Raw genomic sequence first — 25,823 nt, forward strand, 5'->3', positions numbered from 1 at the left:
TTAATGTTTGTAGCACAAATGGTTCAGGATGAATTGTGTTTAAATAGGGTTCGTTTTTTTTTTTTTCTCAAATCCATAAGTGCTTTGAAGACCACAATACTGGATCAATCCCTGTATTTCAAGGTATATTTGATTACTGCCATTCTTCGATGGAAGCTCCTCTAAGTTCATTTCAGGGAGTTGAGCCATGATTAAAACAGCTTTTGCTCAAGATGTTTCTTGTTTTACGGCAATGGTTTGCACCACACACCATTCTGTCACATTCTCAGACAGTGCTTTAATACAGACCGCCACCTGGCTATCATCTCAGCCAGTGTTGAAAGGACATTCTGCTTATAGTTAAGATAACAGATCTGCCAGAGGTATTTGCATCATATTTTAGTTATATATATTTTTGCCATTACAGACTAGCCACTGATGTACCACGACAGCCCTTATGCGAGTAGGTCAGGTAAGGAAGGTCTAGTCAACACAGTATATTCCTGTCAAATATATATGCTAATTTATTCCATGTGTATTCTGGTTTGACCTGATAACACCAATGAAATGATGACCCTAACAAAAAGCTACTATGGTGGCACTGCGATACAGGGATGGTGTCATGGTAATACCAGAGTACTTTGATACAGTATGTGACCCTGGACCACAAAACCAGTCTTATGTCGCTGGGGTATATTTTTAGCGATAACAAAAAATTCATTGCATGGGTCAAAATGATTGATTTTTCTTTTATGCCAAAAATCATTAAGATATCAAGTAAAGATCATGTGCCAGTCAGTGTTCAATACTTGGTCATTTCTAATCTATTATGGGTATTTCATTACGTTTTGATAGCATTTTATACGTTTTTGTTAGTTGTAGTTTGTGTGGGCTAATCTTACAGTTAAACTGAGGGGGGGGGGGGACTAATATGGAACAATAAGGGTGCTCCATTAATCATGTTCAATATTACTAACAGGTCCTTTATATTCCTCAATATTCATCTCAAAATCTGCATGGATGGTGTCATGGTAATACTTTGATGGACTATGATATATGAATGACAAAATGATTGTCATATTGATGACTAAAACATCCAAATATCGACATAACATGTCAATAAAACATAGTACCATGTCCAGCAACACCTCTTACGAAAATTAACCAGTTTAAATACAAATAAAAGCATTGTTTCTAGTTAAACCACCATGGTAAGCACAAATTAACCATGATTTTGCTACACTAGTGTAACCATGGCTTTTGTGGTAAAACTATGATGATATAAAGCGTAATATCTCCCCTCAAAAAAACATGGTTACGACACTTTTAGGCTAAGAAACCCATTGTACATTTTCGTAAGGGCCAATATTATTTCTATTAGCTAGCTACTTTGTTGTATTTAACTCGTGTTCAATACCTGGTCATGTCTAATCTATTAGTATTTCTTAACATTTCGATAGCATTTGATACATTTTTGTTTGTAGTTTGTGTAATCGTAGCCTACAATGAAACTGAACGAGGGGGGGTTAAAACGAATACTATTGTACTAACGACAATGTTTCATTTATCGCGTTCAATTTTACTAACAGATCATATTCCTTAATATTCATTTCAAAAGCTTCTAAAGAGTGTGAGACACGTTAAATAAGACAAATACATATAAAATCTTCGAACCGTTGAACGCCTCCTCAGAGATAAAGATGATGATGAGTGGGCGGGAAGCGCGCGGGTGGCGCGAGGCGGAGTTTGTCATGCACGCGCCGGGGATATTCGGGATCTCGCGCAGCGTCATCTTGGGTTGGGCTGCGTTTGTTGTTCCAGAGAAAAACCTCGCTCGCACGGATATAACGTGGACCTGCAATCTGCTTGGCGGACAGTAGCTGATCCGTTCGCGAGCGACCGTTATCTTTATTTCGCTCATATTGTACAGCGGTGGCGAAACGCTGCGAGCACAAATGGTTCGGTGCGATCGGTGGTCTGCGGTTCCCTGCGTCTGAGCGATTCGTATAAGAAACTTCACTCTATTTACCGAGTTCATCTGGGGTTCATTGTGCAACAGGTTTCTATAATAAACCAACGCTACAAAGTTGTCGCACAATATCTGAGGAGACTAATCTAAAATAATGATACGTAAAAGAAGAGGATAATACTTGCATAATATACCTGCATATAAAACAACAATAAGAAACACTTCTTGGGGGACCAGGGAAAGGTCTTATATTCTTAAGAATAAGGAATACGGAATATCTCGAGATCTTTTTCAATATGATGCCGGTAAGTTCAGTGTATAATAGATTCGCTTCTATACATTATTTTTCACCTCCATCACCAGTGCTTCTTTGTCATTGATGAACTCAACGAATGCATTGGGAAGATGTCACTCCTTGTGTTCATCTAAGCAGCTTTGATTATATCAGATGGATTAGATGGATTTCAAGGAATCAGTTTCATGGTAATAAAGGGGTGTCCATGAAATAAATAGAGGTAGGGGTTGGATTACCTGTTTTCTTGTTTAGATTTCATATCCTGGTTTCTGATAACAAACACAGAATGATCCAGAACATTGTGTATCTTTTAATTAATTCCAGTAAATGATTCCTTAAAGGTGTTTTAACAACCTCGGCACAGGTGTTGGAATTGAAGAGATAAGAAAGGGGGTGAAATGAAGAAAGATTTTATGTAGACACCCAAATTTCAACTAGAACTGAAGTCATTCTGCTGTTCCTTGGGTTAAATATGGTGCCAGGGAATGTGCAAAATGAATTATTACATTATAGACACAGAACGTAGCCAAATATTCACAATATCATTTACCTGCCAGACTCTATAGATGCCATTTGCTACATAGAAAGGTTAGTAATGTTAGAGTCATTTGATGTTAACATGGTATTTGAGATTATACATATATAGTCTATCTCCCTCTGCTGTCACTAATCATATGAGTGAGTCAGTCGTGGTGTTGGTGAGTCACACATTCATACACCCACCCCACCGTCCATCAACAGTAAAACATATGACCGTGTCACCTCTGTCCGCATTGATGACAAGGGCCATTTGTCTTTTTGACCTTTTCATTTTAGTACATCTCTGGTAAACATCCAGTCCTGGGTAAAACTCGTTTGTCTAAAGGTTCGTTTTCAAGCAAGACCGTAATCCCCACCAGCTTTGTCACCGGATGTCCGCCTTCAATCTGGATGAACCATCAGGAGTATCCATGGATTTATAGCTTTTCTGCGTTCATGCAAATGATAATCCCGGTGTATAAACTCAAATGAGATATTCTGAGTTTTCATTTTACGGATTTACAAATGTGAAAAATGAAATGAACGGCCGCCTGCAGAAACAACAGCTTTAGGATTTAAAATTTCTAGGTATTGTTTCAATGGTTTCAAACCAAAATGTTACAAAATGGAGTATTTTTACTCTTTTAATGTGTATATGCAATACGGTATATCACTGGCGTGTGTGTTTGAGGCCAGTATAACAGCATTGTATATTTAGCTTCCAAAGAAATATTTGTCTTAATGGATCATCACTGTCATGGTCAGTTTAAGATAGATAATCTCCAGAAAAGGAAAGCAGCTATTTGAGGTCATACTCAGTGTTTGAGAGAACCACAGTGTTTTTGAGGTTTGTGATGAAGCGTATTCTTTCAGCATTGAGAAATGTCTGCACACCGACTGTGTTCTTTGTTCCATAAATCATTTGGTACCTCAGACGCTGAGTTCATTGTTTTTCCTGTGAATTACTAGCTCCCTTGATTCTCAAAAGAACATCAGTTGTGTTTGAAAAAAAAGTAGAAGTGGGATATTCCTCTCATTATGACATTTTACGGAACTAACCTGCATTGTCCCTGTTCCAGTTTGAACTTAAACTGCATTCAGAATAGCAAGGCATTGTTTAGAGTTCCTCTAGAGGAAGTTGACTTTGGTCGCTAGCTTCCCCCCCGCTGAAAGGTATTGTAGGGTCTTTGTGTGGTCATGTATTTTGTGCAATTCCCATTGTACCCAGAGCAGCTGTTTTCAAGACTCTAAATTGATTTGACAGGTGAATAGATGACTTGGTCCGGGAGCACTTGTGGAATAAGATTAGCTTGTAGTAATTTAATTCCGTAGCCCACTTCAGTTCAAAGGCTGTGCATTAGGAGTTATAAATATCGCTGATTGTTGTCGGGCCCTTTCAGCCACCTGAGGCCTCAGCGGGGAAACAATGACCAGAATTGCGGCAGCCGGTTGCCATGGCAACTGTTGCCAAGATCACATTCCACACCACAACATTGCTGCTATGCAGAGGAGACTGTGTTTGGAAAACCCGGCTCCCAAGGACCGGCCGGTAATCAGGCACTCGGAATGTTTTAACTTTGACCTTTAAGCTATTTCTAGCTACAATAAGCAGGGTCTGTACTGCTGAGCAGAGGACATATGCAGTTGGCTCAACTGTTCTTTAGTTTAAATTAAACCATCATGGACCTTGAGTGAGTCGACTATATTTTTGAAGCTTCAGCATTTTTATTCAATCAACTTTATTCTCCCGGTAGCCGAAGGGTTTCCGAGGGTCAGTGTGTGGGCTGGAGGGGTGTGTATGAACTCAAGGCTAATCCTCACATTAGTCGTGCTTTGTGTCAGTACACTGCAGGGGCCATATGGCTGATTCTGTGCCCGTATACACACACACACACACACTGCGGGCTGACAGCCTGCTGAATCTGTGGGTTCTGTCCTGAGACTTACAGAAACAGCATCAGAGTAGCTACTTCCTAACAAAGCGTGAGAGACTAAATAAACCCATATTATAGAGTAAACCGTGTTCCTATGTGTTGTCTAATCAGAGAATGCATTGACAGATGCTCATGTAGTGATCAGGCTGAAAAATTGATGCATTGGATTACCTCTTTGTGTAGGTATAGTAGATTTTCCTAGACTTTGTGGCTGACTGCTTTTCATTCATCCAAGTCGAATGTGATTTCTGCCCACATTGGACCACAAGCTCCAATATTCAAAGCAATGAACCTTTACAGTTAATGAAAACCATGTGGTACGGGCACTTGAATGTACATTGTATGTTGCAGAACAGACGATGTCACTGGTTATTCATCTGAGTTGAACAATACGCTACTGTTTACAACATTCAACAACAGGAAAAAATAATTAAGAATGCTTCCTATTATGGAAACCTGTTGCAAATGCCATGCGGTTTATAAGGTTTTGTGGCTTGGTTAGTTTTGAGACACATTAGGGTTAATGATTGTAGGCGTCAATCTGAATATCATTATGTCAAAGCTGTGTGCTCTGTTGAAAATGGGCTGTTGGCATGGCAAGGTTTAGTCATCAAATCTTTTGTTTAATGTTTATTCTTTTGATGCACGAAATGCAAAGTTACCCGAGGCTACGCCCCTTGACTTTGAATAGCAAAGGAATGGTGTACTTTTTCCTTGTCCACTCAAAACGACCCAATGAACTGGGTTAAATGCACTCATTATAGAAGTGTGTAGGCAGCACATAAAAGTATAAATAAAACCAGGTCAGTTAGAGAAATGATGTCACAGTATTAACTGGAGATAAGAAACTCTAGATGCTGAGAAGTTCAGCATGGATGGGTAACAGCATATGTTGTGTTTGTCTTCTTAAACTAGCTTAACCAACTACCAGCTTAACCTGTCTTCAGATCAGACCTAGACCAACATCAACCAGCATACAATTTCCAATTGTTTTTATGTCCATACAATGGAAGTCAGTTGGGTCCAGTGTTATTTTACTTTCATCATATGGTCAAAACATCTTATAGAGTAAAAAGTGAGGAAATGACTTAAACTTAACTTCTCCTTAACTTTCTCCATAAATGAGGTCTCCAGGAAATTCAGTGAGAGTTTAGTCCTTGTCAGCTGTTGGGAAAAAGCCAGTATGTTTGACTATTCAAATCCATTACATAACACGTGGTTACCTGTGGCAACATAAACAGTGTCCTGTTGCAAAATAGTGCTTTATTACAGTGATCCTAAAGCTCTGTCCCATGCCCTAGGACAGCATTATTATGTCACTTAAGATTTCTCAGAAATATTACTCCGGGGATCAAGTGTAGGATCACTGCCGCGGGCTGGCTTTCAGCTAAAGGGCTTTTCTGTGTGCAATTTCTCTAGGATTTAACATACAATAGACACAAATGCTGATTCAAAAGCCAGAATTTTAGACACATGCCCTACATAAAATCATTGATGACTGGAGACCAAAATGCAAAGCATTGTACCTGAAATTTGGAAAATAGCAGAATAAACTATTTGGTATGTAATAGAAATATGACGACTGCAAAAATAACATTTTAGCATTTCATTATTTATTTATTTGCAATGGCTTCCAATACACACTTATATCACTGTGGGAAGAATTTACCACCGTATGCGTTCAATAAAGAATTAACATCTCCAAAAAGGAAAATACTACATAAGAGGTCTGCGGGTTTGTAAGTAGACATGAGTCAATATGCTCCATTCATAACTCAATTTGGATCTTTTAAGAGCTCATCTTATAAACCATAACCCAGGGGCAAATGAGGTTAGCGTTTCGTTTGGTTTAGACATATAACGTAAGGACATTAGAGGAAGATATACATTAAAGGGAGATTAATGAAATTCCATTTCCAGCGAGGGTCATTCATCTCATTAAGGCTTTTGTTGGTCAGCCCAAGAGATTCAGACTGAATGGTCTGAGAGAAATAAAATCATCCATCTAACTTAAACAGAAGGGCTACGGTCTACACTCCTATGAATAAAGCTTCCAAAAAGGAGTTTTTCACAGCAGTGCTGTAGAAGAACCATTTTAGGCTCTTCAAAGAATCTTCCAAAAGTTCAAATTGATGAAGGTTCTACATGGAACCATGGATTCCAATAAACACTCTTAAAAATAAAAGTTATTTATTGGCATTGATGGTTCCATGAAGAACCTGAAGCAAAGTGATTGCACACTAAAGGAGTGAAAGCCTCTTAAAGCCAGTTTGCACAGCAGTGTGTGACGGCACACGAATGTCACGGCACCAATACTGCACAGATCAGGATACACTGGTAACCATTTTAAAAACATCAGTTAGGGCTAATGTTGATGACAGCTGTTTGTGGTGGTCTGCAGCAAAAACCAAATTGCAATCAAGAAAAGTGTGTTCAACAAAAGGTTTGTGTCGGTATTGTTAACCTAAAGTACAAAAATTTTAGTTTTCCAGTAAAGCTGGAATAAAATCTAAATATTCAACAAGTATCTTTCAAATGTAAATGTTAAAAGTAATATTAAAATTATATATATTTTTAATATTTTGATTTAGCTTTTATTTATTTGTATTTTAGTTTTAGGAATTTTTATAAGTTTTAGTACTTATTTTATTTCAGCAAATTTCACTAAAGTTCTGTATTTGAGGTTGCAAAATTAGGTTTACAACATCTTATTGATCCTAATATATATATAAAAAAAATTTATGAAACCAAATAAACTGTATTTTTAGTTAAAATTGTTTTATTATGAATGAAAGAGCATATAAAGCAATACAACATAAGAAAGTGTTTAATGGGAAAACAGTTGAAAAATGAATGACCAATACTTAATTGACTGCATAATGTCACAGTTGACCAATCAGAATCAAGTATTTCAGAGACGCGTGTAATAAAATATGTGCGTTTAGGAATTGTTATGTAGCACTGTTTCCGCTCCTGTCGTGTGACTCAGGTTAAGGTGGAAGATCTGCCGAGTTTTGCCTCTACCCATCTGGTGTGACAGTAGTACCTCAGCGTCGCTTGGCAAAGCATGAAAACACACACACACACACACACACACACATAGCACAGAACTGCTGAGTGTTTTTGCACTCTATCAGCAGTGATAACTCTGCTACAGATAGTCTGAAAATAAACACACACTAGCAGAATTGTCCTTCAAAAACAAGTTAAGGTGTTGATTTAATGTTCTCGTTATTTATTATTTATTAAGAAATCGTATTCATTTCATCATTAATTTACGTTAATGATGTAAGCCACATTGACCGTGACCTTGTCTTTTCCTTCCAAAACTGCTGTTCACTTCGGAATTACAAATCAATTACCTCCTTGCTTTCTGACTAATTACCCCATGCTTGTGTTTTATTTCTGGATAAGAACCCTCTTGATGTGACAGCCATCTGTGCTGGCTGCATTTAAAGTGCCAAGACAGAAATACAGCATCTTTTTTTTTTTTTTTTTTTTTTGCTGTCAACCATTCATCTTGGTATTTTCTCCCACAATCACAGCTGTATTATAAGATTACGTGGGCATCTGGCATAAAGTCACGTATCTATAAACAGTCTGGATGATTGAGAGCATTCGTAATGAAGCTGCCTTAATGTATGGAAGCAAGAACCTCTTCAGTTACCAGTTTTAGCTGTATAGGCAGGGTTTAAATTGAGCCGGGGCCGTCTGGGGCTGACTCCAGGGCTGGACATTAACGCTTCATTAACCCCAGAAAAGTGACATGATTAAAACATCAGTGACCAAAAATAACTATGTATACACTAAAATGCAAGTATTATTCAGATTTTATTACATTAACAGTAAGTGACGAATAATGAATAGGCTATAGCTTCTGTAAATAATGCATCTATTGACAGTATAAGGTTGTGCTGCTGAAGCCAGGCTCATGCAGCCTTTCCAGGAGAAATCAAAACATGCAACACTATAAGAACTCTGCATCCTGAGCTAAAAATTCTAAATGGAAGGTTATATTAATATATAGTTCAGTCATGAAACTCTAGATGGTGCAGGCTGATGGGTTGTTAATGTAACTCATGATATTCAGAGAGTTAAACAGCTTGGCACAAGCTGATAGGTTCATGCTGCATCTGCAGCCAATGAGCTTTCTGCCTTGCATTTATATGACTGGCTGGTATTCACTAGAGATCTTTCTGTGTGCTTTCAGAGTTTCCCTGAAACCCTCCACCTTCCCCAGCTCCACCTGTGTAGATCTGCTATGTTGTTATTTTAAATGTTATTTGTGCAGCAGCAGTATTTCTTAAAAACTCACAGCACTGTATCGCCGTAAGCATTTTGCAGTAGCAAGTTCCTGTACCTGCTTGCAGCAGCGTAGCAGATCTATTCTGCCAAGACCAAATACATTAACACTGTCATATCCATCACCATGCTAAAATCATCCAAGAGTTGTCATGATTGAAAAATATAAAAAATAACACTGCTTTTGATCACATAATTAAATTCTAGTATGGTTTCTTTAAAATAAATGATTTTCTTAAGAACTAGAGAATCAAAAATGAATTGAGGAACTAACAATGTTCTTTCCCTAGAGTGTTTTTTCTGTCTGTTGTTATAACGTCCCATGTTGTGTCTTTTTTTTTTTTTACTCAGATGTTCCTAACGGTGTACCTCAGCAATAGCGACAAGCACTTCACAGAGCTTCCCATCACGCCGGAGACGCTGTGTCGAGATGTGGTGGACATGTGTAAAGAGCCGGGGGAGGTGGACTGCTATCTGGCCGAGATGTGGAGAGGATCTGGTATGTGCTGACTTGCACTTTTGTGTGTTTGGCCTGTTGAGCAAGCTTATGAACCAAAAAGTTATTTTTATGTGGCTCACTTTTTAAGCAACAGTTTGCCCAGCATTTTATATTCTGCCATTATTTGTCAAGAGCAGCATGAACATTTGTAAAAATACCTAATTTTGTGTTCTACCAAACAAATAAAGTAGAAGACACAATTTTCCATTTTGAGTGAACTCTTTTCTTTTACAAAGTTGTTAAAGAAATCAAATTCATAGAATTCATCTTTTTGCACCGGTCCATGCGACTATGGACAGGTGCAGTGCAGTGCACTCTAGAATGGATCTTTGCCACCTAATTTGCATCACTTGTTTCCAATTGGTTGTGTCTTTTTAGAGCGTGTGATTGGTGACAGCGAGCGAATTATCGAAGTACTGCAGCGCTGGGGTCAGCAAAGGGCGGAGGTGCGATTCTTCCTGCGTCATGACCGAGCACCTGGCCATGATACAGGTGAGAGAGAGAGTACGAGAGAAGTCAATAGGAGAGTAGTGCTTTCAAAAGTCACAGAATGTGTTCGGGTCATTTTGCAAAACTCATTTTTCATCTCTCAAATGAATGTGTCTAATACACATTTCACCTTTTTCCTTTCATAATGAGGATTCATTCTTGGTCTTTCCCCACCTGTGTATTTTTCCCTGTTATTTTAGCAAATGCACAATTCTTTTTTAGTAACATTTTTAGATTGGACAATGTTTTTATTAAACATACTTTATTTGTTTGAGTTTAAGGTTTAAGTTTTTTTTTTTTTTAAGTAATAAATATTACATGAAAAAAATGCTACACAAGGACATCTTGGGTCCTATCATACAATGGGACGCAAGTGTGTTTGCTAGTTTCAGTCTGGTGCCATTCGCATTTTCCCGTCCAGCCCCACGTCGTTTTAATTAGCAAATGCATTTGGGTCCATTTGTGCGCACATGGGTGTGCTGGTCTAAAAAAGAGGTGTGTTCAGGCGCATTGCTGGCGCAATGCTATTTTAAGGAGCTGAAAATAGACTGCGCCATAGACCAACTCAAACCTAGTCTAAACTCAATGGCGCAATATTGTTTTGTTATTTAAAGAGCGCGTTGGTAGAAAATGCTCCTCTGGGTGGGTCCACAGTGCACGGTGACTTTGCTTATTACGCCCATTACTTATTAAGAGAATAGGGACAGCCCATTCCAAAAATGCATTTAGATCTTTGCGTTTAGATCGTTAAAATAGGGCCCCTTAAGTTTATCTAAAGTTTGATTATGTTTGTTAGTCGTAAATTTGTCTTAAAATGTCAGCACTGTTATTTCCTTTTTTATATATGTTTTTATATATTACACAACTAATAATCGAAAAGGATATATTCCTAGACATTTCAGGATGCAATTGTGTTCCTGTAGCTCAACTGGTAGAGCACTGCGCTAGCAAGCAAGCAAGTGCAAGGTTGGGGGTTCGATTCCCCGGGAACACATGATATGTAAAGATTGATAGCCCGAATGCACAGTAAGTCGCTTTGGATAAAAGCGTCTGCTAAATGCATGAATTTAATTTTAATTTAATTTAATTACCCTTCCATAAATAATGGAAACATGTAGTTTCACTCTCAAATTAAGCTGTCAACCCTGTTACCATCAATCCTGTTACCTTTCTGAAGCCATTTTTATATTGCAAAATATATTACATTTTTTTTTTAATGATAAAAAAGTGGAAAAAAAAAAACAATAAAAAGGAATAATTGGTTTACTTTTAGATTCAAATTTCTTGTCTGATGCCTAATTTTAAATATTGAAGACAGTAGCACTACGAAAGAGGTAAAGAATGTTTGGTCTTGTTTATTATTTACCCTCTGCTGTATGGTTAGATGACAATTTTAATATAGACTGGCTCTTTTTACAATGCTTATTCACGGACCGATTTGATTACACCCTCTCCCCCTTGGCAGTCTGCTGTCAGTGTGGACATGCTGTTGTTGTGGACAGGCGTGAATGTCATTTCCTTTTATGGGAGATTGTGAATAGAGGGGTTGTTAATTTGTTGTGGTTATGACTGTGTCGAGGCATGAATTATTTGCTGCTGAACGGCTTGTTCCATGGGCACTGCCTAAGGGTAGGGGACTTTGGAATAGATCAGAATAGACCTTTATCTTGTGTCCTAAATGCGTGTGCACCCAATGGAAAACTGTATTGCTTGTATAGTGGATGTTTTTAAGTCTCAACTAAGTTTCGCCTAAAAGAACAAATTAATACAGTCACGACTAAAACAGTTGTTGACATTTAATTTAATTTGGAGTTCACGCCCCATTTTGGAGATCTCTGGTCTGCAGTTAAACCTACTTGGAACTTTTACTTGGTTATTTTTCTATATATATATATTCTATTCTATTCTATTCTATTCTATTCTATTCTTGTCAGGTTTGTTATCCTGGTCTCCTGTCTTTGTTCTTTGACCTAGTTTCCCTTAGTTGCCCTGATTAGCTCATTCTGTTCACCTGTGTTTTCTACATCACCTTGTTAATCATCTCGTTTGCTCCTTTTGTTTGCCTGTCTTTATAAGCTTTCAGTTTCTGTCGTCTCGTCTTCGTTGATGGTTATGAAATGGATTATGTGAGTTGATGTGAATTAGTTCTCCTGTCTTATTGTTTTGAAGTTAGAAATGAGAACTAGAACTATTTATGTTTACTCTATTGTCGTGCGCTATTGCTACAGCCACGTCCCATGACAATTCATCTCTATTGTAATGTTTTTTTACAATTATATATGTATTAAAATGTATAATACATATTTAAAAACCTCACAACTGATTATGTATATTTTTTATTATTTGTATTTGCTATTATTCTGCAAGTTATGGTACCACATAATTTTAATTTGGTTAATTTATTTATTTGTAATCAGTAATCAAAATGTGTAATACATAAAATCTCACACAGCTTTAAAGTAGTTTTTCGTAAGTTGTTTTGCATGTTATTTTTAAATCCCCTTCGTCACAATTTCTGCTAGTTTGTTTACACGGCGTGTTTGAAGCGAATCCTCTCTATTCCCCCAAGTAGTTTAAACATCTCAGTCATGTGAAACCATGTGTGAGGTTTCAGATTTCTCTGAGTGACTTTGGGCCTCTTCACCGGACAAAGACCGGCTGTTACACAACAATGCAAGTGATATCGGCTCTGTACGCCTGGCTTTACCTCACAAAGAGCTCCTTATTTCTCTGTCTAGAATAATTATGTCAATTACACACAGTTTGACTAGTATCTTGTGTTTGTGGTTTGTTTTCACACAGAATTGAGGTAAAACCCTGCTTGTGTAATTAGTAAGCCCTGATTAGGACCCATGTGGTGTCAGACTGTGACCAAGAACATTATTTGGGCATTGTTTCGCTCTTAGACTGGTTTATCCAGTAACCCACATAAGCGGCGCTAGCGGTGCCAGCGTTGATGTTATGTAAGTGGGACCCTGGCCCAGGCAGTCATATGCAGGATAATTGAGTGCTAGTTGTTTTCCCAAGCCAAACAGTCATTATGTAATGAGGTTTACACCAGCAGTTCCTGGTCTCCATTGTTAGCGTGTTTACATGCTAGTTTGCTAAATACTAACTGTTGAACTTTGAGTCAAAGTCTAAATATAAACTTCTCCTCAAAAAGCCACATGGATTGAGTATCACTTGTGTTTTTAACTCAAAATTCACTTGACTAATTATTTGTCAAAGTTTAATACAAGTCCCTAATCCTGAAATAAGCGAGAATGTGTTTAGCTTAGCCAACACCGCTATTTCTGTCTCTAACTACAGGAGGTCACAGGGCTCCAGAGTCTCTTGCCAGAAGAAACGCAGTGAAGGGGACGATAGACAGACACATGGAAAATGGAGTGAGTATGAATTCCCTTCAGAGAATAGATAAGCCCCACCCCCTTGGATACGGTTGCTAACTAAGGCTTCAATTGGTAATTGTCTGTAAAAGGTGCAAATGAAAAGATTTAATAGACATTATTCGTACATGGACTGTAATTAATTGTGACAAAGCATTCTTTAATCATTTTATAATTAAAATAAATTGTCTTAACATGATTAAAAACTGAGGAGACTGAAAAGCAGACTTTGGGAATGAGAATCAACTCCCAGTTTAATCCACAGTACTCTAAATGTGTTTAAAAGGATTTTAAAAAGTGAACAGAATAACATGCATAACTGCATACAAGTTATGTGCTATTGTTATGTAAGTCATAGTATTATCACATTTTATTTGGTTTTATATTATATTTTTATATTATTATTATTTATGTTTATTCATTTTTTTGTAATTAAAACGATGTATCTGATATGTATAAAACAATTGTGTATATAAAACCTTTATTTAAAAAAACAAACAAATTAAAAAACTTTATTTATTTTTTGGCTTATTAGTTTTAACCCATAAATACCCTTTGTCATGTATTTATTTGATGTTATTATCTTGTTAATGTTATTATTGATACTTTACTATAGCTATTTCAGTCCTGTACACAAATGTACACACAGTTGGATTGACTAGAAATAATTGTGACGCTGCAAAACATATTTATCTTACAGTGTAAAGAAACCATGATTTAAAACTGACTGTAAATCAAACTTTCAGAATGAGGGTCGACTCATAGTTTGATCCACAACACTCAAAATTCATGTAAAGATTTCAAAAAGAAAACAATGACATGTATAACTGTATCTAAGTGACCCGACGACAAAGTTTTACCATATTAAATTACATTAAAATTACCTTATAAAATGTCCAAACATACAGACACTTCATAGCCATCCAATATAAAATGGCAAAAGCTCTGATATATATAGATAGATAGATAGATAGATAGATAGATAGATAGATAGATAGATGGATAATATTTATCTGTTTTTTTAGATGGCAGCTCCTCATATGGACATCACTCTCAGTGAATTGCAAGAGATGGCATCACGCCAACAACAACAGATCAACGCACAACAACAACTCCTAGCCACAAAGGTAGCCCACTGCACCATTGATATAATGTACTGTTCAATGTGTGTTTTTTTAATAGCTATTTCAGAATATGATATTCTATTTTCGTTGAACACGAATTGAGATATTCAGCAGGATGCCCATGCTGCTCTTTTCCATACAATAGGAATGAATGGCAAACATGGCTTTACTTGGTCCATAATTAAATGTAAAAGAGATGCACTTCATGTTTGTCAGTTGAAATCAAGGTTCAGGTTTGAAGTCATCTGTGAATGATGTTATTGCTTGCGTTAAGGTCATTAGAATAAACAACTGCATGGAGTCATCTCCATATCAAAACCATTACCGTTTTGTCCATCAGCAGCGTGAATGATAAACAGTAGGCACACTGTTCTGAAACCTAATGATGTCTGAAAATGAGTTTTGGTGAGATTGTAACCCGACGCCTCCTCACAGGAACAGCGACTGCGCTTCCTGAAGCTGCAGGACCAGCGGCAGCAGCAGCAGCAGGCGTCTGAGCAGGAGAAACTGCGACTGCTGCGGGAGAACGCAGAGAACCAGGAGGCCAAACTGCGCAGGGTTCGAGCTCTGAAAGGACAAGTGGAACAGAAACGCATCAGCAACAGTAAACTAGGTCAGGACCTGAGAGAAAGTAGGTTAGAAATGCTGAAAATGCTGTAACGTTGACCTTTGAGGGATATTAGCTCAAGGTGAAGTGTCATTTCTGGTGGTGCTGTGGCCCATTTGTTTGCTAGATTAGGGGGAAGTCTTTTGCATAACTTTTTATTTATTTAAATTTATGCAGTGGCATAAAACAAAGTATAAGTTTCATTAAATGCAATTAAATTTACTGGAAAATGTTTATTACATGTTTATTACATTGTCATTATTAATATTACCGTTATTATTGTATTACAGACTAGTTTTATATTTTATTATTATAAATTAGTCGTGTGAGACTATTTAAATAAAAAATCAAAGATAAAAAAAGTTTGTTAATATAAAAAAGGTTCAAATTTAACATTGTTAATTTAATTTAATAGTGTTGTCAAAAATACCGATAAAAATAAAGATATAAAGTCAGTACTGCAAATTTTGTAACATCCATTTCCCGCTAACCTTTGAGCGCTGTTGAGCGGATACTTAAACAGCTCTGATTGGCCACAGTGTTCACACACTCAACAGATATGATGTTCACACAGAGAAACACAAGAGCGTTTGAAAGCCACGTCTATCAGGGGCTCCGTCAAGGATCCCTAATATATCAGCACATAGACGGATCCGTTCTGATAGACACGACATTCAAACGTTTCTGTGTGAGCGCTCGGTCGAGAGATGATCATTGTAGCCATTCACAGTCATATCTGTTGAGCGTATTAATACAATAACCAATCAGCGGTGTTTAAGAATCCGCTCAAATGTTATCGGGAAATGGAAATATTTAAAATTTCAGTATCAAATGGTATCAAAAGTCTCTACTTTTGACAACATAAGTAACTAATTTTTTTCCTAGTCAGTTGATTTGATCGACTAATTAGGTTTTCTGATGCAAAAATCCGATTTACTTTAATTGTGATATAAACTGAGGTGTGTAATTTGAAAGTTGGACATCATTTTTTATTTTTTTTGGGGGGGTAAAAAGTGTTTTAGGGCATTTTACAGGTTCATTTATTTAGATGCCATTTGTTGTGGATCATTTGCCCACTAATGGAAGAGTTCACTCTACTGTTTCTGTTATATAAAAATGCCATTAGCGGCTAAATTAATCAACAGAGACAACAACAAACGATTTTGCTCGTGGGAATGAGAAGTTAATTAACAAGTGAGTGATATACCTAATTTCTCTCCCTCTGTAGTGGAGGAGATCGAGCAGATGAATGGTCTGTTTCAGCAGAAGCAGCGGGAGCTGGTGGTGGCCGTCAGCAGGGTGGAGGAGTTGAGTCGACAACTGGACATGTTACGTGGCGGCAAAATGGACGTCCCACATGAAGCTGGACCGAGTTCAAGCGGAGAACTCGAGCGACTGTACAAAGAGCTTCAGGTAGCTTTTTTTCCTGTTGGTCTACAGCTTTCTGTAACACAATCCTGCTATACTGTAATTACATTTAACTATAAATGTAATTACAGAAATTAAATACAGATGTAATTACATGGAGGTATTTTTTACGGCTGCCCCCTTAATAGTCGACTAACTGTTAGTCAACCAGAAGAGGCTTTGCCGACCAAAGTGGCTTAGTTGCAGAATCAAAAAACATCGTACTTCATCTTCTCATCAAATCTTTTGACCAGTAAAATGCTCTCTAGAATCTGGCGCCCGCCCCCTTCGCTATAAACAGACGCTGAAGCTCCAGCTGAGATCGGACAATTGTTCACAGTGTAGTATTTTCTGTAAATGGCCACTAGTGCACAGTGTAGGTGATAGGGAATGATTCAGACAGTGTAAATAAGCTTTTGATTGGTGCAAATGAGGTTTGGTTTCACGTTGTTTCACGCGAAACACGGAAGCGCACATCCTGACTTTGGCTCCAGTCCAGAGACGCGATCGAAAGGAGCGGATCATATGTGCGAGTCGGCATATATTAAAAACCTTTACAACTACACCGCCTCAGCATGATTATGACCACTATTTTGTTTTACTAAGGGTTTAATATTGAATCTAGGGGGTAATATATTAAACTGTGGCTGTCAAATGCGGCTTTACTGAGCTCTACGGCTCTGGCCCAAGTATATATAAACAAAACGCTATTGGCTATTTTAAAAAGGGGGCGGGGCTGCTCTATGTCCTGCCCTCTCATCCTGTTTCAGTTGAAATTACGTCACCACATAGAATAATGTTGCGTGTTTCAAAGCACTTCATGGGAGTTTTAATGGCTAGTCTATGGTAATGCAATACATCAGGTCATACAGATGAAAGTAATACACCTTTTGAATCTGTAAAGACTCTACGTTTATTTGTGTGCACTCACAATAACAAGAAAACATTGCGCTTTTGTAAAATAATGAAAGCAATCAGGATGCGCTTTGTGTCTGTCTCAGTTTCTGTGAAGTTGAGCGCGAAACTCTTACAAACGGTTACAAACTCTTAGAATATGAAAAAAACATCTGTAGAGAGCAAGCTTTTTTTTTAATTAAAATGTTTATTCAGCCTCTTTACTGTTTTCCCTGACAGATTCATAATCATTACTTCTGCTAGTGTGCTGTGGAAAGCTTTATGCATGCACTTGAGCACTTATTAGGCAATGTAGGCAATTAAAGGCTCATTATTATTTAAATAATTTATTAATAAATGTGTGATTAGTAAACTATTGGTTTCAATGAACCAGAAAATGTTTTAGCCCTAGTATTTTTTAAATACAAGTACAATGTAAAAACATGTATGTGTACAATTAATGCATTGTATTAAATTATTAATTTAAATTTAAGTACATAGTAGTTAAGGCCACCTAATTTACTTGGACTGAATATCTTTAATTTATTCAAGAAAAAATGTAAAGCAAGTGTCCTTTATGTAAGTTATATAAAAATTTAGCAGGAATACACTCTATTTTTTAAATGGAGAAAAAAAAAATAGTAAAGAATTGAAAAGCCGTAGTCCTGCGCACAAAATTCAACAGTCCCTCTTTTGTTCTGACTTTTTCTCTTTTCTGCAGCTGAGGAATAAATTGAACCAAGAGCAAAGTGCCAAACTCCAGCAGCAGAGAGAGAATCTAAACAAGAGGAACGTAGAAATGGCTGCCATGGACAAAAGAGTGGCTGAACTGAGAGAGAGGCTCTGGAAGAAAAAGGCTGCTCTCCAACAGAAAGAGAACTTGCCTGTGAGCAACTTGTTACATTTACTTTTCAAACGTTTACATTTCTTGTGCTTTTTAGACTCAGATGTAGTTTGTGACGCATGGAAATTCTTTTTCTTATTCTTTGTCTCTTCCACTTCCAGCAGCCATCTGAAGGACAGAGCTCTCAGCCCACCGGCACTTCCAGGGTTGCTGCTGTTGGGCCGTACATCCAGACCACCCCGGCTCCTCCAGTTCCTCCCAGGCAGGAGATTCTAGTGAAGCCTGCTTATCCCGACGGCACAGCCACCCTTCCCAAACCTCTCCCTAAACCGAACACAGGTACGTGTATATATGTGTACAGTATTCACCACAAATTGCACCAGGAAACTCTGATTCATCTTCTAATTCTGTTTCCATGTGACAGGTATTGGTTTCTTGACAAGTAAGATCTCCAAGGTGTCAGATTTGTTTTCCAACACAGAAACTAACAGCAACTCCCATGGCCACTCCTCCACCCTTCCCCGCATGACCAGCCACGGATCCCACGAGAAAGGTACGCCTCTCTCCAACCTTTCAAGAACCACATTCAGACTCATGCAGTTTAGTTAAGCTAGAAGTTGACATGTCAGACCGCTTAAACAAACAAAGCAGTGTTTTCATAGAACCACAGTGTTTACACTCTTCAGGAAAGTCAGCCACGAGTGGCTCACTTGAAAATGTGTCTCTGTTAAACTGGGATAAGCCCCGTTCCTGGATATCTACCTACCTGCAGAGCTCAGTTCCAACCCTGCTCCAACACACCTGTCTGTAATTATCAAATGTTCCCGAGGATCTGGAACATTTCTGGTTCAGGCGTGAAATGTTGGAAGATAGATCTTCAGGAACAGGATTGGGCACCTCTGCCATGTCATAATCCAGTCAGAAGACACTAGGGCATTGTAGTGTTTAAATTTGATGATAAATCTATGATGTGCTGATTTTTTTGAATATCTGTTCCAGATTCTGAGGCGGATTTGAAACCTCCGCCCTTGCCTTTACGCAAGAACCAGAGTAGTGAGGACCTCTTGAGGGACAGCCAGGTAATGCACTGAGTGTCTGATGTTAACAGTTTCCAAAAATTGGCAATAAATCAATGCTAACGGATAGATATTTTGTAGTAAATAAACACTAATGACTCTTTAATCATAGTCTGCAGGTAGACCCTTTGGGAAGGTTCCTCCTCCTGTTCCAAGCAAGCCCAAACCTGCTCTACCAGGCCAGTCCACCTTCAGTAAACCTCCTTACAGCACGGGCACCTTCCCTGGCAAAGCTAGACCAGCCAATCAGAAACCCCCAGTGCCCCTTCCATCCCACAACAACACCTTACCCCTACCTCTGCCCCCTAAACCGGACACCTTACCTGCGGCGACAGTACGTCCTTTCACGTCAGATACTTTGGCAGGGAAGGAGAGCGCCACCCCCACTACTCTTCACAAACCCCAGACGGTGGCAGCGAGATCCATCTACTCCATGTACACCCAACAAAGCACTCTTGGGAAGGGTTATCAAGGGCAAAGTACCCTGACCCGTTCACAGCCTCGATGTGAGTACCTCCACCCCACTAGGCACCCAAACAAATTCAGAGGTATCTTGTGATGGAATCTGATAAGTATCTATTTCACAAGATGTAATGTTACACTGGACATTCTGTCAAATCAACAAGAGCACACATAACCAACTTTAAAAAAGACGTTGATTAATTTAAGGGAATGGTTCAACCAAAGAAAAAAACAATTCTGCCAACATTTATTACTGCTGTTTGAGATTTAAAAGCTGTTGCGACACAGGAGTGGAAAACAATGTACCATTTCTTTGCAAATGCTTTGGTGTTCCGTATAGTTGTGTAAATGACTGAAAGTATAATAACAGGATTTTTGGGCTTAAAATAAGCGTGTTTATTTCTTAGTCTTAATCCAAACATTGTGTCTGAAAATTTCTGAAGTTCAAAAGCTTGCTTTAGTTCAGCTGAAAGTTCTTCGGGGCAGAAACAAATTAGGAACAGCGGATTTATTACAGCCTCTGAGTTGGCTGCAGTATTTAAATCAAGCTGCTTAATTTGTTTTTGACCAGATTTCACCTAGATTTTGGGAGAATTCCAAATAGTATTTTTGTGTCCTTAAACGATCCCATAGTAAGTGGACACTGCATTGTTCTGCTAGTGTCGATTCTTATTCACTTTACTTTCTTTTTTTTTTAAGCACCAGATGGTTAGACGGTAAAAGTTGGAATCGGTTTAATTTAAAGACACAAAGGAGACCATATTTGGCATGAAAGTTTTATTTGCCATTGAAAATAAATGTGTATAGCTGTTGATTTCTAAGTTCATATTTCAAGATAAAGTGTCAGTGCCATATGTGAGTTCATAGTGTGGACCAAAGTTGTACATATGAGAATATAAGTAGTACTCTACCCACCCTAGTGAGTAGGGCTCATAGTGAAGCTCTTACCACAAAAAGATAAGGAAAGGCTCATTCTTTTGTTACATAACTTTGTAGTCGTTTTGGTTCCAGCATTGGTTTGCATATCTTTAAAACTTTGAGCTCATAGGCAGATTGCTCTTACACTTTGTGGCTCAGACACGAAAAAAAAAATCAAATGAGGATATGGTCATAAAATATAATGCACTATTTATTAATATTATTATTATTATACTTAATATACTCAACACCCTTAAGATTGGATAAATTTTAGCTCCGTAATGTTCAAATGTTGTTATTTTTGTGGTTGCGTAATATAAATGGCAATTGACACCCAACGTATTCTATAGATGTTTTTATGAAGTACCTGATCCTTATTCCTTGCCTATAACAGTATATGGTAAACCAGTCATCCCATCCAGTGGGGGCCAGCAGTCTCTTTTCCAGGACATCAATCATCTTGAGAAAACTGAAGGTCTAGATATTGACCAAGTGGACCAGGGCAACAATATGGCCCCTGCATCCTCCTCTGTTGAGGGCCAGGAGGGAGAACGCGCTCCTCGGCCCCTCAGCCCAACCAAACTTCTCCCGTTCCTCTCAAATTCCCATCGGCTCCAGAGCGATGCTGATTTGGAGGCCCTGAGGAAAAGACTGCACCATGCACCCAGACCTCTTAAAAAGCGTGGCTCTATAACAGAATCTGAGGGGCCTGGTGGACCCAACATCCAGAAGCTCCTCTACCAGAAGACCACGTTGGCAGCCATGGAGACCACTATAACCCCAGCTGCCTTCTTTCAGGCGGAAGGTGAGGATGGATGCAGGCCAGTAGCTGACGAGAGCAGTAGACCCCATGAAGGACACCGTGATACAACAATACCTGAGTGTGAGAAAGAGGACGAGGAGCTGACGCCTCCACCGCTTCCACCTCGATCGCCTATCATGGATGACAACTCCATTTCTAGTACTGTACCGAAGGAACCACCGCTGAAAGAAGAACAGGAAGTCTATGGCCCAGCCGCTCCAGAACCCTATGTTGAGGAGTACCCACCTTACCCTCCACCTCCATATCCCAGCATGACAGACCAGGAGGGACCAGGAGAGGACACCGTCAATATGAAGGCTCCAGAGGTCACAGGACAGGTCATGCTACCACCGGTAGGTACTACAACATTCCCAAAATGTAAAACCATATCTGTAGAGCAGGGATCCTCAAATCTGGACCTCAAGATCCACTTTCCTGCCGAGTTTGGCTCTAACCTTAATCAAACACACCTGAGCATGCTAATCAATGTCTTTGGGATCATTAGAAAATCACAGCCAGGTGACTTTGATAAGGGTTTGAGCCAAACTCTGCAGTGCATTGGACCTCCAGGGCAAGATTTGAGGAAGGGGGCTGCAGAGGGACTGAAGAGACATTCACACTTATTTCAAATTGTAGCGACCCAAACTCATTTCAGAGAGATAGGATTCCAGCTATCTCCAGTAGTTTTTGTCGTCTTTCTTATCAAACACACTTGATCAACTCATCGATTTGATAGTAGAGACCCAAGACACCTGCAATGAGTCAGATAAGGTAGACATCTAAAATGTGCACTGATGGGAAGAGTATCCCAGCAGCAGGGTACTTGATGGGTGGGTTGAAACTTAAATTATTTTTTTGCTGTGCTAAGGTGTGTAAGCATTTAAGCTTAGTCAGATACTGACTCAACAGTGAGCAATCCATTAAAGTCAAAATCTATGCACAAAGGTGCCTGACAATATTATGCAAGGAGTCATGGATGGTGTCCAAAATGGTGTACCTGATGTGGACAATGGTACATAAAGGAACACTGTGCATCATGGCCACAAAAGTGGATGCCCATTGATTAATAAAATTACAATTTGGACACCCTATAGTCTTTTGGACTTGATCCATGTCAGCCCATTTGTCATTTTATGAATCCGCAAAGCCATGTGGCATTACGTATCTGAAGCTTAGACCCAGAAGAAGACTCCAAGGAATGAGGGAGACGTTTGAGACCGATTCCTTGTCTTTATAGAAAACTATATAGCCATTTAGCCTACATAAGTAAGGCCACAGAGAGAGAAGAGGGAGAGACAGTGAAACAGGGTGAAGACAAGTCAGGTCAGTAGAGATTCTGATCCAACCATCCATTCGGGCTGTTGCTTAGCAACTAGCCACACTAAGATTCCGAGCACTCTGCAAAGATCTCATTAAACATTTAAATGGAGCAGAAGTGGCAACCAGTGTCCCTCAATGGGCTTTTAATATGCGGAATGAAAGAGTGGTTCATGTCAGGCTAACACCTAGTATCTGTACTTCATATCCAAGAACTTTACTACAAGATACACATCGATTATGTACAGAATTTCCTTGTAGTATATAACTAAATATCTATTCATTCATCCTGTTTTTCACAGGGCAAAAGAACAAACCTACGTAAGACGGGCTCGGAGCGCATTAACCACGGGATGCGTGTGCACTTTAACCCTCTGGCCCTTCTGTTGGACTCCTCTTTAGAGGGCGAGTATGACCTTGTCCAGAGGATCATATATGAGGTGAGAAATAGGCCAAGATCAGTTACATACTTGGTCCACTAGTGAGTAATATAACAACCGGAAATATACTGTAGCTAGTTGGGATTTGAAGTATATGTATGTACGTCATATCCAGGTGGAAGACCCCAGTTTACCCAATGATGAGGGCATTACTGCTCTGCACAATGCTGTGTGTGCTGGACACACGGAAATCGTAAAGTTCCTGGTGCAGTTTGGAGTTAACGCGAATGCCGCAGACAGCGATGGATGGTGAGCGAAAAACATTTATGTAAACCCGTTAAAATTCTGTCCATAATTTACTACAACCAAATAAAACGTCTTTCTCTCTATAAGGACTCCCCTGCACTGTGCTGCTTCCTGTAATAACGTGCAAGTATGTAAGTTCCTGGTGGAATCGGGAGCTGCCGTATACGCCACAACCTACAGCGATATGCAGACGGCGGCTGACAAGTGTGAGGAGATGGAAGAAGGTTACGCCCAATGTTCGCAGTTTCTCTATGGTGAGAGACCAGTCCTCCCATTATAGACGCTTTCGCACCACATAGTTGTAGGAGCTAACCAGCAGGCCAGTTTTTCTGGTTGCATTCGCACTGGCAGCAGGAACTCTGAAGCGGCCGACGGCGATGTCTTTATTCGCGGCATTTACAAACGTCAATAACCGGTGAATAGAGGATCTAAGCTGTTTTTGATATGTGTCACTGGTTTCGCGATAACAGAGGTGGAACGCGCAACTTACGAGATTTAGGGCACATCCACACGGAGCCAGAGCTTTCCCTTTCTGATCTTTATTTTCCTTATTTCAAGAAAAATCTGTGTAGACCCGAAACTGACCTGGTTTTAAAAAATGGCACTTTCACTCTCCCAAAAATGTTGGAATTGAAACGAAACTCCAATACGATACAAAATTGTTAGGTGTACAACTAAATGCGTCTCTGTGTGGACGGGGCAGAGCACAAAAATTTGACTAAATCTCCTATGACAACTTGCAGTGTTACATATCATCGATGCTGAGAAAAGAACACAGTGCTGCAGACAACAGGAAAATGCGTAATCACTGATTTGCATGTTCGTGGAGAAAACACTTTTACATTGCTTTTCAAAGATGCTGGATAGCCAGTGTTTCGTATGCGTTTGGACAGTCATCATACACTTACGTCACTGATAGTTCACATAGAACGGTTTTAGACCCTACTTTGAAGTAGGAGCTAAATAAGTGTCCTATAAACAGTTCCTAGAACTATAAATTCCTAGTTCATGCAGTGAAAACATGCCAAAAATCGGGAACTTGTGCCAATATTTCTGAAAAGGTTCCTCTGGTGGGAAAGCACCTTGTGAAACTTTTAGTAAAGTTACAACTGGTAACTTCTCGCAGTAAAACTACATAGGTGAAAAGGTTTTTTTTTTTTTTTTTTTTTTTTTTTTTTTTACAGGTGTGCAGGAGAAGATGGGCATCATGAACAGGGGCGTTGTTTATGCCCTTTGGGACTATGATGCTGAGAGCCCGGATGAATTGTCCTTTAAGGAAGGAGACTGTCTGACCGTCCTACGGAGAGAAGACGGTGAAGAAACAGAGTGGTGGTGGGCAAGATGTGCCGACAATGAGGGCTACATACCTCGCAACCTCCTCGGGGTGAGGAAATTAATATTGGGGAACATTACATTCTTTTTTTTTTTGTTAGTTGTTTTACTACAGATTGCTCATATTTGTTTTTCTTCTGTAGCTGTACCCCAGAATCAAGCCCAGACAGAGGACCCTTGCGTAAACTCTCCAAATCTACGCTGTTGTGCCTGGAGTTGTCGTCTACCATTTCAACAGTGACTTAATTCTGCAGAGCAAAAGGAAGTTTTGAAGAGGAATGCATCACATTTACATGATGAAAATAAGAATAGTTTCATGTTGGTATGCTATACATGTTTTAAGGTTAAAAGCTTTGGTAGAAGAGGTAGATTTGGATGGACATTTCGGAAGCAAGCATGCATAGTTAAGTGAAAGAGGAATGAAGAATTTATGAATGATACAGATGCTTTAATAGTCATCTGAGTATTATATCTCATATGAAGGATGTCAGATTTAGGGATGGAACTTTTCATCTTTTTGAACAAAGTTTCTGTATTCACTAATGCTAATTTGTTTGGCAAAGTGCAAACAAAAAAAGCATTCATCTTTTGAAGGAAAATAAGAGTTTTATATAATTTTTTTTTCTTTTATTCATAATGTCATGTTATGTAAAGCTATTCTTATGGTGCTTGCTGCTACGCTACAACAGTGTGTTCTGTGAACAATTAACAATTTATTGCGCAAAGACAGCTTTCATGTATCATAATAAACCTTGTAAAATCTCTTGACTCACTATTTTTGTCCTTTTCCCCATTTGATTTCTGGTTCGGTAATACATTTACTATGGAAGTCTATGCAACAAGGCATTGCAATGGAATAATACACAGTTTAAAAATATAGACATATGACTAAACCAGGTAATATATGCACAATATGTACAAATATTATATACCATAAAATTACAAGCTTCACATTTCTGCTAGATAAACTAGCCCCATAGAC

The 25,823-nt window shown here is 38.8% G+C and overlaps 1 protein-coding gene across 3 annotated transcripts; it reads left to right on the plus strand.

Annotated features, from left to right (window-relative positions):
• Positions 1-1,760: 1,760 nt before the first annotated feature.
• tp53bp2b (tumor protein p53 binding protein, 2b) lies at positions 1,761-25,609 on the plus strand. 3 transcript variants are annotated; one of them, XM_052590332.1, is made up of 18 exons: positions 1,761-2,253; positions 9,350-9,497; positions 9,876-9,989; positions 13,296-13,372; positions 14,398-14,499; positions 14,932-15,109; positions 16,332-16,516; positions 18,126-18,290; positions 18,410-18,587; positions 18,673-18,801; positions 19,248-19,327; positions 19,437-19,830; positions 21,099-21,859; positions 23,126-23,263; positions 23,379-23,512; positions 23,597-23,763; positions 24,694-24,893; positions 24,985-25,609. In XM_052590332.1, exons 1-18 carry the CDS (start codon positions 2,245-2,247, stop codon positions 25,024-25,026), a joined length of 3,201 nt encoding a protein of 1,066 aa, XP_052446292.1. In that variant the 5' UTR covers positions 1,761-2,244; the 3' UTR covers positions 25,027-25,609. The 3 variants fall into 3 exon arrangements, with proteins under 3 accessions (XP_052446292.1, XP_052446293.1, XP_052446294.1); XM_052590333.1 differs by having other exon boundaries at positions 18,413-18,587; XM_052590334.1 differs by lacking the exons at positions 1,761-2,253; positions 9,350-9,497; positions 9,876-9,989 and adding an exon at positions 12,067-12,112.
• Positions 25,610-25,823: the final 214 nt, after the last annotated feature.

Source organism: Carassius gibelio, chromosome B22 (genome assembly GCF_023724105.1).
Source record: "Carassius gibelio isolate Cgi1373 ecotype wild population from Czech Republic chromosome B22, carGib1.2-hapl.c, whole genome shotgun sequence".
NCBI lineage: Eukaryota > Metazoa > Chordata > Actinopteri > Cypriniformes > Cyprinidae > Carassius > Carassius gibelio.

What these genes read in the sequence shown, in the direction of transcription:
- tp53bp2b (XM_052590332.1), top strand. An exon ending in TCTCCCTAAACCGAACACAG is followed by an intron (nt 18,588 to 18,672) that starts GTACGTGTATAT and finishes TCCATGTGACAG; the next exon opens with GTATTGGTTTCTTGACAAGT. An exon ending in ACCTCTTGAGGGACAGCCAG is followed by an intron (nt 19,328 to 19,436) that starts GTAATGCACTGA and finishes CTTTAATCATAG; the next exon opens with TCTGCAGGTAGACCCTTTGG.